General features: G+C 37.5%; 1 protein-coding gene across 2 annotated transcripts in view; it reads right to left on the minus strand.

Moving 5' to 3' along the window:
• Positions 1-551: 551 nt before the first annotated feature.
• LOC119779004 (metabotropic glutamate receptor 4-like) overlaps positions 552-19,127 on the minus strand; it is a 283,302-nt gene continuing 264,726 nt past the window's right edge. Inside the window, exons 10-12 of one of the 2 annotated variants that reach the window (XR_005280165.1) lie at positions 15,028-15,274; positions 4,372-4,449; positions 552-3,539 (exon numbers count right to left, since the gene is read on the minus strand). Coding sequence is in view for 1 of the 2 variants with exons in the window: in XM_038278501.1 (XP_038134429.1) it covers positions 3,490-3,539; positions 15,028-15,274 (297 nt within the window). In the remaining variant the exon portion in view is untranslated. The remainder of the gene's footprint in view (positions 3,540-4,371; positions 4,450-15,027; positions 15,275-19,127) is intronic. The other variant, XM_038278501.1, reaches the window with a different exon arrangement.

Here is a 19,127-nt window from a genome sequence, read left to right on the forward strand (position 1 = left end):
CTTAAATAATCTATAGAATTAATTGGCTTTCATGACTCCAACTAACTTGTACTTTAGTGAGTATTCATTCAGCCGGGACAGCATATACAAATTTTTTTTGCAATTTTAGAAAAAATCTTAGCATTTACACTGGAAGCCACATTTACTTTGCTAAAAAATACTCAAAATATAATTCCCAACTGCTATTCCCAACTGCTATTTCATCCTTTCCCCCAAAGATTTTCACTTTTTTGCTGTAATATCCCATTTATCCATACAGATAAAACTTTCACCTTCATTAAAGAGATTTTATCCTTTAATCTGCAAAAAGCACATTTACATTTTTTCCAGGTACTGCTTAAATTGACATGATATACCGGTATCAAAAAAAAAACAAAAAAAAACACATAGGTCATGAAATTTAAAATGTGCTGCTTTTTAGACTCAAGCAGGCTCATCGAAGCACAGAGACACCAGCTGTTACTAGATACTTAGCTGTCAGTTCATGATTTGAAATAAAACTCCTTTGATGCTGAAATTCCAGATTAGTTCAGAAATCTTAACAACTCAGCTCACTTTCATACCTTTGTCTGTTTAATTTTCTTTTTTTTTTTACAGAATAGTTGAAATATAGCAACAAGATTATTCTGACATTTCTTCTGTCGCTGATATGCATTTTGAAATAGATTTCTATTAAATACATTCAATTATGCTGTTGTAAAGAAAAAGCATCCCAGTGCCACAAGTTGTCAGAAATTCCACACATTCTTTATTCTTTTATAATTCTAGGGCAAACTTTGCGTATAAATAAAAAGATTATTCTTTGTAAGTCTGTAAAGATTCAATCTTTACACCATTTAACATCAATTGCGCGCACTCAGCTTCTGCATTCCTTCTTTGTGCTGCCAATAAGGCAACAAACATCAAGTTGACAAATTTCTGTTAGAAAGAAATTATTCATCATAAAATCTAAAATATTCTTTAACTATAGCTACTACACATAGACAGTGGGTGTTTTCTGGAGAGTACTATCACATGGCAATTTATTCTTTAGAAAGTACATATGTAGTTTTAACTGTGTCTCACAGGTTGTTTTTGTTTAAAAAGCATAGATTTAATCTGATGGTCTGTACCTTTAAAATGAGTTGATTATCAATGTTTCAACCTTTTGTTTTGACTCAGGAGTTTGGTTTAAAGATCATTTCAACTTTAGAGATAAGTCTTAAATGTTCATTTTACCTGAGCAAATGATTAGTATTTTTATCAATCCATCCAATATGTTTTCTATATTTAATTTTATCATTTAAAAGGACAATGTTTTCAGATTTATTAAAACACTTTCATTTAAATGCATAAACCGCAGTGAGTCGTGACGGTATATTATGCAAAACCCTATAATTTCATGAGACAACTCTCTCTGTCTCTCTTTTGTATTGTGGGAGGATAATGTACACTACCCCATGTATATTTCTGTCATTGTGTACTTTGGACATGCAACAACTGTTATTTTCAAGCTTTTGTATGCAGGGCAAGTGATGACGGCTGCAGAAAGCTTGCAGCTATCTAAGGCCTTGGATTTTGGCAAGGATAAGTGTTGATGTAAAATTATTTTATGTTTTCTTACACTAATTCACAATATTATGGTGCCATTACCTGAGCCTAAAGTAATGTTCAAGGAACTAAAGTCATTTTTCTTTTACTTTCTTTTTTGCAAATGCAGACTTAATTTCTCTTTGTGTTGTAAAGCTGTATTCAGTAGAGAAATAAATCAGTTGCTATTAACAAGATGCTGAAATTAAACCCAGAGGTTTTCAAAGATTTTTAATAGAAATAATACATTTTGTATAAAAAATCTAAACATGCTTCACACACTTCTTAAGTTGTCTTGAGGTTTTACAAATACATAATCATATAGCCAGGCACTGCATCTTTTTTGTACATTTTCCTCAATTTTAGGATATGTCAGGACATAAAGCAGACATCATCAATCTATTTAATAACATACATTAACTTGCCATTTAATTTGGTCAGCACTCACATTTTATTCTGCAACACAAATGATGTTGAAAGTAATAAAAAGGGCATGAGAAGCAGCACTGAACTCACAAAACAAATGATTTCACAATGGTTTTCCGAGACATCAGAGGGTTTTCATATTTGCACAAAGCCAAATATTAATTAATTCAGCGAGCTTGGGGTGGATTGATAGAGATATAGCATATCTTTTGCAATTTGATTTTCATTTGTCAAAAAGCTTTACAACTTCCTTATCCTTCCCTTTTATCACGAGAGTGCCTGAAGACATGTATAATAATGACTTTTCTCTGTAGCTGGCCCATTATGGATATCATCCTCAGGGCAAACTGTACAGTCCCCACAAGGGCACTCTTTATCTTAATTCCCCTTCCTAATGGATCTGTACAGCTAAGCTTAGCCTTACACTTTTCTCATGTGACGAGGAGGGCAGCTGATGGCAGTGATGAAAGGGTCATCCTGGATGACGGCTAACAGTGAGAACTCTGCGGCAAAAAAACAGACCGAGGTCCACCGTTTCAAAGTACATACAAGTATGGGGAGGGCAGTGGTAGCCTTTCAGGCTAGCTGTTAATACAAATTATGATCTTACTTAAGCACAGATAAACAATCACTCACTGGACCTTTTCACCAATTGAAAACAGATTTTTGAACGTACAATAGGCTTGTGCCTAAACAATTTCAACAACGCTGCAACAAAGTTTAAAAGCATTCCAAAGATATTGTTTCTTCTTCTTTTTTATCCTTATTTTATTTGGTAAACAACACAATACAGGATGTTGAAACTGGCATGCTCAAAAACAGCAAAGATCCTCTTATGTAAGTGCGATCCTTCTTACACCCAGTTGGACCCTGAAAGAGGACAGAAAAACACATGTAGTCTGGTACATATCTGCTGCATTGTTGAAATGATCCCTGTTACCAAGGAGCTGAGTCATCCATCTGGAATGTATAATAAATAAAAACAAAAAGAAGCCAGTTTTAGAAATCCATGGATCATGTCCTCATGCCTTTTTGGTGTTGATTAATCCCTTGTGATGAATTTAAAGTATTTATATTTAACACTAAAAACATATTCTTGATTTGGATTCATTTCCAGTCAGCAATGCATGAGATGACAGATCCTTGTGAAACACGGCATAGCTGAAATGTAAACACTGAAGAAAAGCTCCATCCTTCAGTCTCTAGGCCTCTGCTGTGCAAATGTTTTTTTTTTTCTTTTTATGTGTGTAACCTTTTGCTGATTGACAGAGGATGGAGCCTTAAAATTGTACAGTTATCCTTCCCTTCGTCTCTTTTGTCCATCTCCGCCCCTCTTTGTGGTTTCTCCTCAGCGTGTCATGTCTTTGGGCAATGCTTGTGTGATCTCCCCTGCAAAATGACACTTTCTTTTTTCAGCTGTGAAATTCCACTGCTTGTATATTTTTTTTCTCCGCCGGGGTGGAAATCTTGATTTGAGATAAGAACCTTTGTCCCTTAGATTGCATGGTTGCTGTAACTGATGTAGGTTTGCTTTGTGGAAAAGGCTGAAAAAGAGAAAATAGGAGAAGGATCTGAGATACAGAGAAAAACAAAATCTGCAATGTGAAGCCTTTTTTTTCTCTTTTATTGGTGTAACAAATACATCATGAAATTTCAAATAACAGCTAAATAGTTTGTAGCCATCAGACAGCACTTGTAATGCTAGTAATTCATAAAATTCTTCATCTTCTGTGTTTATTCTATTCATAGTGTATACCTGTTACCTGCAACAGCATCACCTTCTTTTTCTGCAGCTGTCAAAATTCAGCTATCCAGTTGTGTCCCCAGAGCGTGTTAGCTGATTCATTGAGGTGGAGCAGATAAATCCTGACATATTGCAACCAGATCTCAGCTTTTGTGGGAGCTGCCCTAGACAGGAATTTTTCAATTTCATCCACAGCAGCGTTGACAATGACAAATGGTTCTTATTGAAATAGCCATGCACTGTACGGCCCCTGAAAACAGAAATCCCATCGGGATAAATTGCATCTAGCTATCAATTCTGTTTCTTTTGCGATTCGCACCACTTATTGTAACAAAAGGCCTGATTAAACCCTAGCAGACCTCGAATCTCGCTCAAAATTAATGCTGTTCTGTCTGTTTACATGTACACATTCTGTTGTATGGAGTGGTCTTACAGCATTGTGCTTTTGTTTCTGTGTTGCATTGTTGTACTTTCTCTTCTTTATAGATTTATACTTTTCTGAAAAAACTAAACAAACACTGTGTCAGCTCTTTTTTGTGTCTGCTAGAAAACCCTTCCACCGATGGTGCTGAAATAATAGACAAAGAGAAAAAAACCTTTAAAGTAAACAAAAAATAAAAAGACTCGATTACCTTTTCAGGCCAAATTTGGGCTGGAAAATGTAAAAAGATCTATGCAGAGAGGCAAGACTGATCAAGTTTTTATTTTTCCTGCCAGAGACAAGCAGAATGAGAGAGACATTTTATTCCCTTAATTGTTAATGTTATTTTTTCTACTCTTTTTGTAAGATTTCTTGGGTTGTCACCAATACCTAAATGCATTTAAAAGTTTAAAATAAAGTTTACATTTTTTCAGGAGGGCATGGCAGTTTTAAACTTTTCAAATGCTTAGAAATTTACAGGACAGCAGATCCACCAGAGCTAATGGTCACTTCTTGTCCATTTGGTTTCCACAGCCAGATCCATTTTTGTGCCACACTATCTTTGAAATATATTTTTCATTAAATGATTGATGCTTCTTTTTTATCTTCTGAGTTTTTGCAGAGAAATACATAATTATTTATTAAAAGAAATTTCATTTCTTTTAATATTTCAAGCCAAAAAAGCTCAATTTGAAGCTTCTCTGTTTAGTATCAACAGGATTGCAAATGGAACTTATTTTTGTTTTTGTTTTTTATGTGTATTAAAAACAGGACCCTCTTCAAATTCTGTTTTTAGACTGATTTAAATATAATATAATAAAAAAAGTAAGACCACCAGGCAAATTTGAATGTACATTTTACAAGTGTGTCTACGTTTTCTTTTCTTTTTTTTTCTTTTTTTTTGAAGTTTTAGAGCTCATCATAACACTGAAAAAGCAGTGATGAAAGTCACCAATTATATTCTCATGGGCTCAGATAATAGACTTGTATCTTTTCGTCTTGTTAGATCTTAGTTCTGCATTTGATACAGTTTAGTGATATGCTGGTTTGAATCTTGTTTGACATATTTCATTTTTTTTAGCTTAACGATAAATCTTGTTTATGCACCAGGGTTACCTGTGGAGTACCACAGGGATCAGTGCAAGGGTGAATTATCTTCTGTATATTTATGTTCCAAACTGGTAGAATTATTTTGCAGCATATGATTAATTACCACCGCTGTGCTAATATACTCAGCTTTACAGTATTTATCTATAAACTAACCCATTACCTAGACTACATGGTTGTCTTGCCAAACTCCTGATGAAGAGATCACAATATTCCTCTTAGTTTCTCTTCATTGGCATTCATACAGAATACAATTTAAAATCCTCTTTCTCACATACACTCACCGGCCACTTTATTAGGTACACCTGTCCAACTGCTCGTTAACACTTAATTTCTAAGCAGCCAATCACATGGCGGCAACTCAGTGCATCTAGGCATGTAGACATGGTCAAGACAATCTCCTGCAGTTCAAAGCGAGCATCAGTATGGGGAAGAAAGGTGATTTAAGTGACTTTGAACGTGGCATGATTGTTGGTGCCAGAAGGGCTGGTCTGAGTATTTCAGAAACTGCTGATCTACTGGGATTTTCACGCACAACCATCTCTAAGGTTTACAGAGAATGGTCCGAAAGAGAAAAAACATCCAGTGAGCGGCAGTTCTGTGGGCGGAAATGCCTTGTTGATGCCAGAGGTCAGAGGAGAATGGCCAGACTGGTTCGAGCTGATAGAAGGGCAACAGTGACTCAAATAACCACCCGTTACAACCAAGGTGGGCAGAAGAGCATCTCTGAACGCACAGTACGTCGAACTTTGAGGCAGATGGGCTACAGCAGCAGAAGACCACACCAGGTGCCACTCCTTTCAGCTAAGAACAGGAAACTGAGGCTACAATTTGCACAAGCTCATGGAAATTGGACAATAGAAGATTGGAAAAACGTTGCCTGGTCTGATGAGTCTCGATTTCTGCTGCGACATTCGGATGGTAGGGTCAGAATTTGGTGTCTACAACATGAAAGCATGGATCCATCCTGCCTTGTATCAACGGTTCAGGCTGGTGGTGGTGATGTCATGGTGTGGGGAATATTTTCTTGGCACTCTTTGGGCCCCTTGGTACCAATTGAGCATCGTTGCAACGCCACAGCCTACCTGAGTATTGTTGCTGACCATGTCCATCCCTTTATGACCACAATGTACCCAACTTCTGATGGCTACTTTCAGCAGGATAATGTGCCATGTCATAAAGCTGGAATCATCTCAGACTGGTTTCTTGAACATGACAATGAGTTCACTGTACTCAAATGGCCTCCACAGTCACCAGATCTCAATCCAATAGAGCATCTTTGGGATGTGGTGGAACGGGAGATTCGCATCATGGATGTGCAGCCGACAAATCTGCGGCAACTGTGTGATGCCATCATGTCAATATGGACCAAACTCCCTGAGGAATGCTTCCAGCATCTTGTTGAATCTATGCCACGAAGAATTGAGGCAGTTCTGAAGGCAAAAGGGAGTCCAACCCGTTACTAGCATGGGGTACCTAATAAAGTGGCCGGTGAGTGTATAATGTCCTAAATAACCAAGCTCAGTCTTATATCAGGATTCTGATCATTCATTTAGTTTCTAACAGAGCACTTCACTCTCATTCTACAAGTTTACCAGTTTTCCTAGAATTTCCAAAAATAGAATGGGAGGCAGATCTTATCAGGTTCTTCTCCTGTGGAACTAAATACCGGTTATAAGTAGCTGCTATTAACACATCTACTATTATTCGATAATCTAAAATTCTTGAATAAACAACAATTCACTCTCCTATTTTGGAAGAGGGATGTCAGCTTGATATGTTGATCACTGTCCGTCTGTGGTTAATGCTGTCCATCTGTGGTTAATACTGCACATATATCCACATCAACTATTAATGTTTACAGTGCTTCCATGGGCTTGTGCACAGACCAGCGTGGCAACCCGATGTGCAAGAATATCTCAGCCTTTCGACTGCTGAAGGTCAAAGAGACCAGTTTTCGCCATTCTGCCTCAATCTTCTTTTTTCTACTATTGTGCAATTTACATTAGCTCAACCCCTTACTTTATGTTCTCTGTTCTTTTCCTCATCATAGTAGCTTCATCCAATCTGCTCCTGTTTGTCTATGACACCATCCTGATGAGAAATATTAGCTTGGATGGTACCATCAATACCTTCAATTATAGGTTGTAGAGGTGAGCTTGTTTTTTTTTTGTTTTGTTTTGTTAGTTTGGTTCTTTTTCTCTCCTGGCCATAGCGGTGGGCTCTCTTTCCCACTTTGGCATGATGGCGGGCTCAGAGCACATCTGCTTGGCTTCTTCAGTGCTTCTACAGCTATGTTCCTTTTGTATATTTGTGTCTGTCTCCTTGAACCCAAACTTGGCCTTAGCAGTAGGCCACACTGACTCTGGTTACTGTATGATGGAAGTTTTTTACCTGTTAAAATTTGTTTTGTTTCTCCATTGTGGATGCATGCATGCATGTCGTGGAGTGATTGCTGTAGATTCATCACAACATGCAAGGAAATATTATCATTACAAGCTCATACAGGAGAAGCATTTCTAGTAAGTCAATAACTCAATGGCAGTCAGCTAGCTTTACTTAGAAACCTTTTACCAATCTGACATTATGATCTGATTGAATTGTCTCTGTAAAGTGCCGTGAGATGAGCCGGTGCTATATTAAGAAACTTAATTGAATATAATTAAATAAAAAAAAGAAAATATGGCTGAAACATTCAATGTCAGCTCTTAATACAGTATATCTATACTTTCACTGAGAATTTGTAATCACCTAAACCCAAAGACCTGTGTACATATATGTGAGCACTCTTACATTATTTCAGACCTCTGTGCTAAATCCAGAAAGCTTTTTTCTTCTGGAGTTCATTATGCAACAAAACAGCTGAAGCTCCCCATTACACAAACCAAGGTTCCATCAGATTACTTCAAATTATATTTCCCAACTCTTGTTGCTGCATCCTATCCCTCCACCTTTCACAGGGTCAACAGTAAGAACTCGATTCAGGGTGCAAGAATCTTGAAAGCATTATCGGATGCCAATATGTGGGTTAAGACACATGAATGGCACTGGTCAAATTGGAACTAAAGCCTTCAGGAAAACATCTACAAAAAACAGATGATACAAAAATGAAACAAACAGACAAAATTCTTTTATAAGACCAAAAACATATGCAGGTAAGGAGATCTGCATGTGTCAAACACAGTACATGTCACAAAATACTGTGATTTTGTTCACCTCTGTGAGGTAGCCTATATGTTAATTTATGCAAAGGATGTGGGCAAATGTATAATTCCCAGCAGAGACAAGGGATGTCAGAGGTCTGTATGCTAACTACACTAGCACTAGGAAGCATATGACTTAATCATCCTAGCTTCTTGTTACTGCCAGTAGTGTTTGAATGGCAACCTTGGATGCACTTCTGGCATCAGTGTCTTAACCTATTTGAGGTTTTCGAATTGAGCCTAAAACATGAAGGCGCACACATTTACATGCGTCACTCACACTAAATGTAAGGAAATGTTGTATTTTTATTAAAATCTGTAAGGTAGGCTTTGCCAAGAGTATACTGTATCTACTGTCACAAATTATGTTGGAAAACTCTGCCTCTGACATCTCTGCCTATTGAATTTTCCAAGCATCCTCCTGCATCCCTTCTTACTGCCAGCACTATTCAGACAGCACTAATCATGGCGACTACTGGCAAAATTCCACCTGGACTTTAATATCCTTACTGATTTGCGCAATTTGGATTGACTTTTTAAAATTACCCAGGCTTTTTGAAGGGACGATGCAGTATTGTTATTTAGTGACTGTTGCTATATTTAAAGACTTTTCAGGGCCCTTTGGCAACTTTTCTTAAAAATTGCAATTCTAGGGTTTATTTTCTGTGTTGGTGGCGGCTCTGGCTACAACATAAAAAAGTACCCTTTGCCTATCTTCAGTGAGCAGTGAGTAAATTAGCTCCTTCTTCCTCCAAAGCACAGAGAGGCAGACCAAGCAGAGCACCGTACCCGCAGTCAGAGAAAGACTTTACAGTGCTGTTAGAGACTTTTGCAACAGCATGAAACCACTGATCACTGAGTATACTGTCGTTAGTGAGCATTGAGGTCTGCTGCGAGTCCCTCCAAAGCACTGACAGGCAACCTGTCTGGAGCAAACCTGCAGACTGACTCCAGTCGGAGAACAATGAGTGACTGTCCTCTTTTTCTTTTTTTTTGCAATATAAAATGAGTCACAGTGCAAAGCTTCCATTCTTAACCCAGGGATTAAAACGTGGGATGCGATTATAATATTTAACATTTATTTTTCCCTTGTGCCCATTGCACTAAAATGTATCCTTCCATTAACTGAATTCATACACAAATTCATGTGTGTGTGTGCTTAATGTCTTAATATGAATTTGATCATATAAGATTTATTAATGGAACTGAGGAAAAAGTAAGGGAAAATCAGGTGTGTATTATTATCACCTAATTGAAAGTGTAGTTAGTTTATCTCAGGCTAAATGTGCTAAGGCTTTCAGATAAATGGTTACAGCAACCTGACAAATTACCTGGGATTCTGAATACCCAGGTAAAACAAATCCTGGAGCTTTAAAAGCTGGGGCTTTCAATGATAAAGGGACTCATAAAGGTTTGTTCACGTCGAACGTGAACTTCGCAGCTGGAGCGAAGGATTTCCGTGTGGAACGGCAGCACTGGATCGAAGCAAAACTTATATAGGCAAAGGTGGCAGATTTAGCTAGGCAAAAGACAGGATTCTGTTGAATTCAGCAATATTTGATCGCTGCAGCCACGAATGAAGCAATTTGCAACAGTGTGAAAATCTGAACTTCTGCTAACTTTTATTTTTCGAGAACCAAGGATTGACTACAGCTTTGTAAAAAAAAAAAAAAAAAAAGCACTGCAAATGCTTTTACTCGCTGGGAGAATTTGGCCGCCGTAAAAAATGCTTTTGCTAGTCAGTCGAATTACATTGTGAGAAAATGCAGGCAAAACTGAAAATTTTCACGGGTTTCTCGTTCTGTGTGAATGCAACTTAAGAATGCTAAAGGGGCTATATTATACAAAAGGAACGTTTTTTAGGCTTTTAACCTTTCTCAAATTTTATTCCAGCATTCCATTTTTTGTCATTTCACTATTGCAATAAAGTAAGTAATCCTTAACATTAGTTTGGCAGCTCCACATACATCTCAAAAAGGAGTTGTCCTATTTCGCTCCCCATGATGAGTTATAAGCATGTAATAATCCCAAAACATCCTTCAAACTGCTGATTGCAATTGTAAATGGGAACTCCAAAATCAACACAAAAATGTTTCATTTGTGAACTCAACTTAAGCTGTAGGGTAAAAAGCAATATTTAATCATATATAAATACACTATATTGCCAAAAGTATTTGCTCACCTGCCTTGACTCACATATGAGCTTAAGTGACATCCCGTTCCTAATCCATAGGGTTCAATATGACGTCGGTCCACCCTTTGCAGCTAGAACAGCTTCAACTCTTCTGGGAAGGCTGTCCACAAGGTTTAGGAGTGTGTTTATGGGAATTTTTGACCATTCTTCCAGAAGCGCATTTGTGAGGTCGCACACTGATGTTGGACGAGAAGGCCTGGCTCTCAGTCTCCGCTCTAATTCATCCCAAAGGTGTTCTATCGGGTTGAGGTCAGGACTCTGTGCAGGCCAGTCAAGTTCATCCACACCAGACTCTGTCATCCATGTCTTTATGGACCTTGCTTTGTGCACTGGTGCACAGTCATGTTGGAAGAGGAAGGGGCCAGCTCCAAACTGTTCCCACAAAGTTGGGAGCATGGAATTGTCCAAAATGTCTTGGTATGCTGAAGCATTCAGAGTTCCTTTCACTGGAACTAAGGGGCCAAGCCCAGCTCCTGAAAAACAACCTCACACCATAATCCCCCCTCCACCAAACTTTACACTTGGCACAATGCAGTCAGACAAGTACCGTTCTCCTGGCAACCGCCAAACCCAGACCCGTCCATCAGATTGCCAGATGGAGAAGCGCGATTCGTCACTCCAGAGAACGCGTCTCCACTGCTCTAGAGTCCAGTGGCGGCGTGCTTTACACCACCGCATCCGACGCTTTGCATTGCACTTGGTGATGTATGGCTTGGATGCAGCTGCTCGACCATGGAAACCCATTCCATGAAGCTCTCTGCGCACTGTTCTTGAGCTAATCTGAAGGCCACATGAAGTTTGGAGGTCTGTAGTGATTGACTCTGCAGAAAGTTGGCGACCTCTTCGCACTATGCGCGTCAGCATCCGCTGACCCCGCTCCGTCAGTTTACGTGGCCTACCACTTCGTGGCTGAGTTGCTGTCGTTCCCAAACACTTCCATTTTCTTATAATACAGCTGACAGTTGACTGTGGAATATTTAGGAGCGAGGAAATTTCACGACTGGATTTGTTGCACAGGTGGCATCCTATCACAGTTCCACGCTGGAATTCACTGAGCTCCTGAGAGCGACCCATTCTTTCACAAATGTTTGTAAAAACAGTCTGCATGCCTAGGTGCTTGAATTTATACACCTGTGGCCATGGAAGTGATTGGAACACCTGATTCCAATAATTTGGATGGGTGAGCAAATACTTTTGGCAATATAGTGTATATCTCGAATTGTCTTTAGATGACAAAAAAAATATAATATAGAATCTTAACAACAGCAGGCAATAGAAGCTAGACCTTTGAAAAAATAAATAGACTTTAATGTGCATTGACGGAATGTGATGATTTTTTAAAACTTTTAGTCATCATCCATCCATTTTCTGCCATGCTTATCCCAGGCGGGGTAATGAGCGGTGCTGGTGCCTATCTCCAGCTGTCTACGAGCGAGAGGGGGGGTACACCCTGGACAGGTTGCCATTCTACCACAGGGCAATTTATCTCTTTTTTAATTTGTCTCATAATAAAAATGTCAAATTATCATTATTTTTTTTTTACTGTACTGAAATACCCTATTTCCTGGTGACAGTATCTGTACTGCAAGCAGTGGAGACTTCAAAAGGTCATTCCCTCCAGTCAAAGAGCAAGGCCTATACAAGATAAACCTTGTCTGATTTAGAAAGAAGATGATACTGGACGAGAGAAGCCAGCAGCAGCTTCAGCTGAAGACAAAAAGGCTGTAAAGCCAGAGCAGCCCTTAGTCCTTCGGAAACCAATCCAAATGTTATCTTTATTTTGTCTAAGAGGGCCAAGGGACAATAATCAATTCACTTCTCACATAAGATACACAGCCTTAAGCAATAGAGGTTGTGCCCCCTCTCAAAAACACAAGTAAAGGTGCCTTATTGCTTTTCTTCATGTGTTTTATGGAAGAACAGTGTTGAAGTGTGTTGAAGGGGGTGCAGTGGATTCACATACAGAAGCTTCACTCCTAACACAGCTGTCCTCCGTTTGAGTCCTGAACCTAGAGATCTTTCCTAAATCTCTTCCCCCTGTCCATGCACCCTAGGTAATTCTGCTTCTCAAAACAAATTTCACTAGTTCCTCCAAAAAATAAGATTAATTAGTATCTACTCTGAGTTTCTGCCATTTGGTCTACAAAAAATTGCAAGCAGAGACATCCAGATTTTGTGCAGTGTTGATAAAGCTGTCACACAACACATGCTGTTTTCATGCACTAGTGCCTATGGTTATTTTAAGATTAGTAACTGATCTTCTTCATTTATATAACGGAAAAGCATAATTACATATCTATGCAGACAGTAAATATATTTGATCAGAATCAGACATACTTTAATAATCCCAGATGGAAATTAATGATTACACCTTTGTTATAGAATTAAAATCTGAATATATGTTAATCTACTTTATACACATTGAACTCTAATAATACAAAAATTTAACTGAAATTGATTTAACTGTCTTATAGTAATAATTAGTCAATATTAGGATGCACAGCTTTAGTTACCACTCAAAGCTGTGCATCCTGTGAAATAGGTTGAATCCTCAACTAAAAAACAACAATATAAGAGGAATTTTACAGGGTTGCACTGTAGTCGACCAAAATCCCGGACGATTTTGAAATTCCCCCCGGACATGTTTTTAGGTATGAAAAGTAGGACATGTCCGGCACAAGGAGGACATCTGGTTACCCTACTATATCAAGATTTTGATGTTTTAGTGAGTGAGTGCTTGTTGCTATGATTTGTTTGCTCCACAGCTTCGCTCGTTGTAAACCAACCAATCAGCGCACAGCTCATCTAAATATTCATGAGAATACCATAAAAGGAAGAAAACCTGTCGTTTCATTCTGGGGCTCTTAACCAGGTTTGCATTAGGGCTCATAGAACAGCAAATATGCCATTTTCGTTCTACGACCTCTTTAAAGACAATCAGTACTTTTTATTGCAATAGAAATAAAACAACAATCTTTGACAAAGAATTTTGTTGATACGGTAAGGCACAAAACATGATTAACATTGGCCTCGTATTTCCAAGCTGGGGAGCACTTTTAGAGCAGAGGCATCTGTGCCCTGACTCAGAGACAGATTTCCTCCTCTTGGGCTAACGAGTAAAAGCATGTTGGTGCAACAGTTAGAATATGTTGATCCAACTCAATGTGATGCCCAAATTGTGGCATGTGGGTTAAATTGTTGGAGTTTTGACTAGCAATGGACCCAGCATTACTGTTAATGTAAGGATAGTAGCCACTACCAAGCTAGCCTAATACAGTTAGTATTGTGTAACTGGGTTTGTGAGCTGCCCGCCATGTTTCTTATGTACATTCAGGGAATTATCTGATTAACAAATAATTTAAAGTTAAATTGGATAACTGGTTCTTGTAGTTTTTATTTCTTTATTATAGTAAGGAGCGTGATATATTAGTTGCCTCTGCTTCATGTATTTAGTGTAGTTACGCTGCCTTTACACCAACAGGCATTTGTGTTATCTCTTTCGTTGTTTCTCAAAACAATGAGAGAAAAGAAACAGATCTCACATTTTATATGAAAATAAATATAGAAATATGTAATAAAAAGAGTAATTGGTTGTTTTACAAGCAACATAATGTGTATTCATACTAAATTTCACAGAAGCGATTTATCTTATTACCTCCACCAAGGAAGTTATATTCTTAGTCGTCTTTGCGTATGTTTTTTTCAAACTAACTAAAAAGGTTGTGAAAAAATTCAATTTTGGTGATGATCCAGACCGCCATCTGGATCCAGCTATTTTCTTAATTATTATATAAAAATATTAACTTATGGTGGAAGTCACAATATGTCTATGGAATGTTAGCTACTTGGCTGGGGTCTGCTCTCTCCGAGTGTTTTTCTAGTTAATAGTTAGTATAAGCAAATTACCTCTTTTGTCATGTTGTTTAGCTCAACAGAATTTTGCTTTAAAACTGATTTTTTTTTTCTGGTCTATAAGCAGTGCTCAACAGTGCACTTAGTGGTAATAATGTGCTTATTTCTCCTTTAAATGTCATAGGCTGGGATGTTCGTGAGTTAATGGAACAACAATGATGAATATGAGATATCTACTGTATACCAATAGTAAAAAGCACCTTAAATCTCAAAAGATATGTCTGAACACAGTACCCCCTTGGCCTTTGCATTAAAGCGGTAAGAGTGACACATTTACTATATCCATTGAGGTCTAAAAAAATACTAAACAGGTTTTTTAAAGAATTAGTTTTGCGCCGATGTATACCAGCATAAATTATTTGGATTTGCATACAGAAAGATAGAAGAGTTCTGGAAAAATAACATGCATGAATTCCATGAAAGTCTATCTAATTAGCATTTGTGTTCTTACATTGTGTCTCCAGGCTTTCACACAGTTCAGTCTTAGCCTCTCCATTGGGTCTGAGTCCAGCCTTCGGGTTGAACTTGTTGGACATGGTGGCAGCTGTAACCACGGCCTTCAGGCTGCGAGTGCGCTTTGGCACATTCTGCTCTGGGTGTAAAAGAATCACATAGACCTTGGGCATGTAGAGCAACCCGAGGGACACAGAAGCACTCAGGCTCACAGAGATGGTTAGTGTGGTTGTTTGGATGTACATCTGCAGGAGAGAAACACCAGACAAACAGATTAAGCAAACAGACTTTACTAAATAGCCAGCATACAGAACGAGTGACATCTGCTTTAAGTCATTAGAAACAAAGCATGCAATGAGCCGTGGTTAGACCAGGCTGTGTTTTGGGGTATTTTCTACTTTGTTAATAGTTAAAGGGTTGAAAACTATTTAATCCTAGCTATGTGATGACACATGATTTAAAGCAGCAACTCATTTTCATTTATAAAGTGTGAACTGCTGAGCAAGTCAAGGCCAGCATGTTTGTTAAATTTCCTGTAATGATAGTTTTAATATGACCATCACGTAAAGCTGGATACAGATTTCATAACTTCAAGTGAATTGGACACTGCTATTATTCATAACAAGCAGGCTCATAAAAAGAAACAAGCTCATGAAAATTTTACACATGGTCAAATCCTGCATACCAGGAAGGAGGGTAACACTGAATATCAGCCTTACTTGTTCCATTTTAATTGTCTGCAAAGCTGCAGTGAATTAATGAGTCATGTTAATGGAAGCTTCAAGGAAGAGAAGATTGTGTCATTTTTACACATCAACTGTGTAATAAGGAATTGATTCAGTTTTAGAGTAATTCACTTCGAACTTATAGGAGTCCCAAACTTTAATAGACTGTCAATGGCAGAAACCTAAGGCACCACTGAGCCGTTAAAACACAGATGTGTCCCTCACCAAGGTCTATAGTAGAGAAAACTTTACAATAAAACAAGAAAAGAGCTTTATAGAAAGTACAGTTATAACTATATGGCAGAGTTTTTATAATAACAACAAAATATTAACTTTTTATCAAAAATGCAACTAAATGCCACTGTGGTTAGACTAAATAATCAAACATTTAAAGCAAAAGTATAAAAGATTCTGGTTTGGATAGTTTAATTTTGTTCAATAATTGGCTTCACAATTAAGTATAACATAACAGAAGGATGTATAAATGAAATGAATCATGTGTGTCTCCAAAATTTGAGCTTGTTGGTATAAGATTGCATTCCTTTTTTCGTTTTTTTTCCATTTCATTCTCCAAGCTTGCAATTATGCTGCCATTGTTGCTCTGTTTTTTTGGGTCTTGTTTTTAATTATTTGGCCAAGTCAGGTTTTGTCGCTGAGTATCCTATAATGTAATTGCAAACAAGATAAAATACGTTTGAAGATAGCAGGTGTGCAATTCAAGCATACCAGAACAGATTTGTGCAAAAGACTCTCACAATATGTATTTAAAAACTATTCTAGAAATCATAGAACTCTATTGCATGTTCTGTGAAAAGTATTTTAACAGAAAAGGTAAATTGGTAAATGACCATTAACCATTTTGGTTTTTATTGTAAATACAAATATGATATTATGTTAAAATTAATAAATCCCTCTCCTTTTGATTATGGAGGATTAGATGGGGACACCATTAAATAAATGATTATAGCGAAATAAATAAATGTGAATTCATCAAGACATTAAAAAATGTAACATGAAATAACCTCTATCTGTGGTCTTAAAGGAATAGTACACCCAAAACATGATTAGCCTTCATTTTCTACTCACCCCCATGCTGAACAAAACTCTGGAGTACTTTTTTGATATCTCAAATGCATCTGGAGATCTGGGAGGCTTCTTGCTGTCTGCTGACATTCATATAATGGAGGTCTATGGCGCCCGAGAAAGAAAGGTCCATAAAAGTCCACAAAAACGTGTCAATATTCCTCCATACTGCTCGTCCAATGTATTCCAAGTGTCCTGAGTGGGTAGTATCCAGAATTTACTCGAAACGAAGTCATTTAGAACGTTTTAGAGCCTAAACAGTAGTGTATAGGATTTCCTAATAGCGCCCCCATGCGCGCTCACGATTCTACGGAAGCCGGCAGACCAAACCAGCGCATTCAGCTCGGCAAAGAACTCATGCTCTTCCTCAACACTGAAGTCCTCAGACATTTTTCTTTCGTTGTTTCTTTCTTTGCACAGGTAAACAGCACATTTCTTCTTCTACGCTTGCATTATCGGCAGAGCAGACGCTGAATGCGCACTTTCTTCCGGTTTGGTCTGCCGGCTTCCGTAGAATCGTGAGCGCGCATGGGGGCGCTATTAGGAAATCCTATACACTACTGTTTAGGCTCTAAAACGTTCTAAATGACTTCGTTTCGAGTAAATTCTGGATGCTACCCACTCAGGACACTTGGAATACATTGGACGAGCAGTATGGAGGAATATTGACACGTTTTTGTGGACTTTTATGGACCTTTCTGTCTCGGTCACCATAGACCTCCATTATTTGAATGTCAGCAGACAGCAAGAAGCCTCCCAGATCTCCAGATGCATTTGAGATATCAAAAAAGTACTCCAGAGTTTTGTTCAGCATGGGGGTGAGTAGAGACTGAAGGCTAATCATGTTTTGGGTGTACTATTCATTTAACTCGTGTTTCTTGCACAGTGCAAACTTTAGATTTGCTGCACTTTTTGTGCTACTTGTCATTTATCAATAATCTCAAGTAGCGCTGCATTTATATTTCTAATACTTTCTATAAATAAGAATATGTTCCAGCCCTTATTGTTATTTATACCTTATGCTCCTTGCCTTGCTGCATTACTATCCTATTGGGGATCAGCAAAGTACATCCAATCCAATCAAATGAAAGAAATAAATGTACAATGGTTGATTACATTTTGCATATTTACTTTAGCACTTAAACATCCTGGACATTCTAGGAATTTTCTGTTAATTTTTGTAAATCAAAGCTGCAGTAAAAATGTGATGAATCCCAAGTGTTCTGATAAGCAAGCTACCATAGTTTGAATTTTAAACTAGTATTTTTAAAGTTGTTGAAAGTAGGTGTTAAGGTTTAAACTACCTGACAGCAGACAAGAAATATAGCCACAGCCAATGAGCCACAGGATTTTAGGCACGCTTTACAATGCAAAACATATGACAACTGCAAGTTACTTTTTAGCTATGGTACGAACACCTAGCTGTCTTTTTCAAAATAATTGCCACAGTACTTTTGGAGAAATTGTCCCAAACAGGGAAGCTGTTACTAAGTCTGAATATTTTTCTATTTTCCTTTATCCTATAAAACCTAATAAATTGACAAAAACAAACTCTGACGGTCTGAAGATGAAGTCTGTTTTACAACCATCTAAGAGACGTCCAAGTCTTTTGAAAGGTGCCTCATTTTAATCTATATTTATCTCTGTATATATTTGAATGGGTATTTTTAGATTATTAAAATATACTGTAATTGAAATGTTACTTGATTTCAATAAATCAATTTAAAGAACAAGTCACAGTTTTCATTACTTTATCTAAATTAATTACACTAAGAGTTACATAACTACGCACTGAATGTTGTTGATTACTATAAAAGTGGAAGTCAGGTGATGAAACCTAAAAAAATAAGGTTATCGGAAAATTCAAATCTTACATAAAAGCAGTATAAAAGCGTATTTTTAATACAGGATTATTATTGCCACATAATGGCGTACAGATTAATAGAGAAAACTGTTGATTTAGCAGATGTCCAGTAGACAGTCATTCACACTTTAATTGCTGAAGAAGCAGTTTTTTTAACAGCTTGCTGTATCCAAGCATACTGCTGGAATATTAAGTAGAGAAAACAGTATAACAGAAAAAAATGTTTTTAATAATATCCTAATTTATCCAGATTAACTTGTGTATTTTACCGAACCTCGTACATTTTTTGTATTCCAGGCTGTATGTCTTACATATAGTTTTTTTTTTTTTTTTTATGTCTATAGTTATAGTTAAAATACAGATTTGTGAGGAAAATGTTTTTCTATATAAAAATGTTGTTTAAAAGCAGTAGGAGCTTTTGTGTCT

The sequence above is a fragment of the Cyprinodon tularosa genome, unplaced genomic scaffold (genome assembly GCF_016077235.1).
Source record: "Cyprinodon tularosa strain WSP-4 unplaced genomic scaffold, ASM1607723v1 ctg141, whole genome shotgun sequence".
Classification (NCBI taxonomy): Eukaryota; Metazoa; Chordata; class Actinopteri; order Cyprinodontiformes; family Cyprinodontidae; genus Cyprinodon; species Cyprinodon tularosa.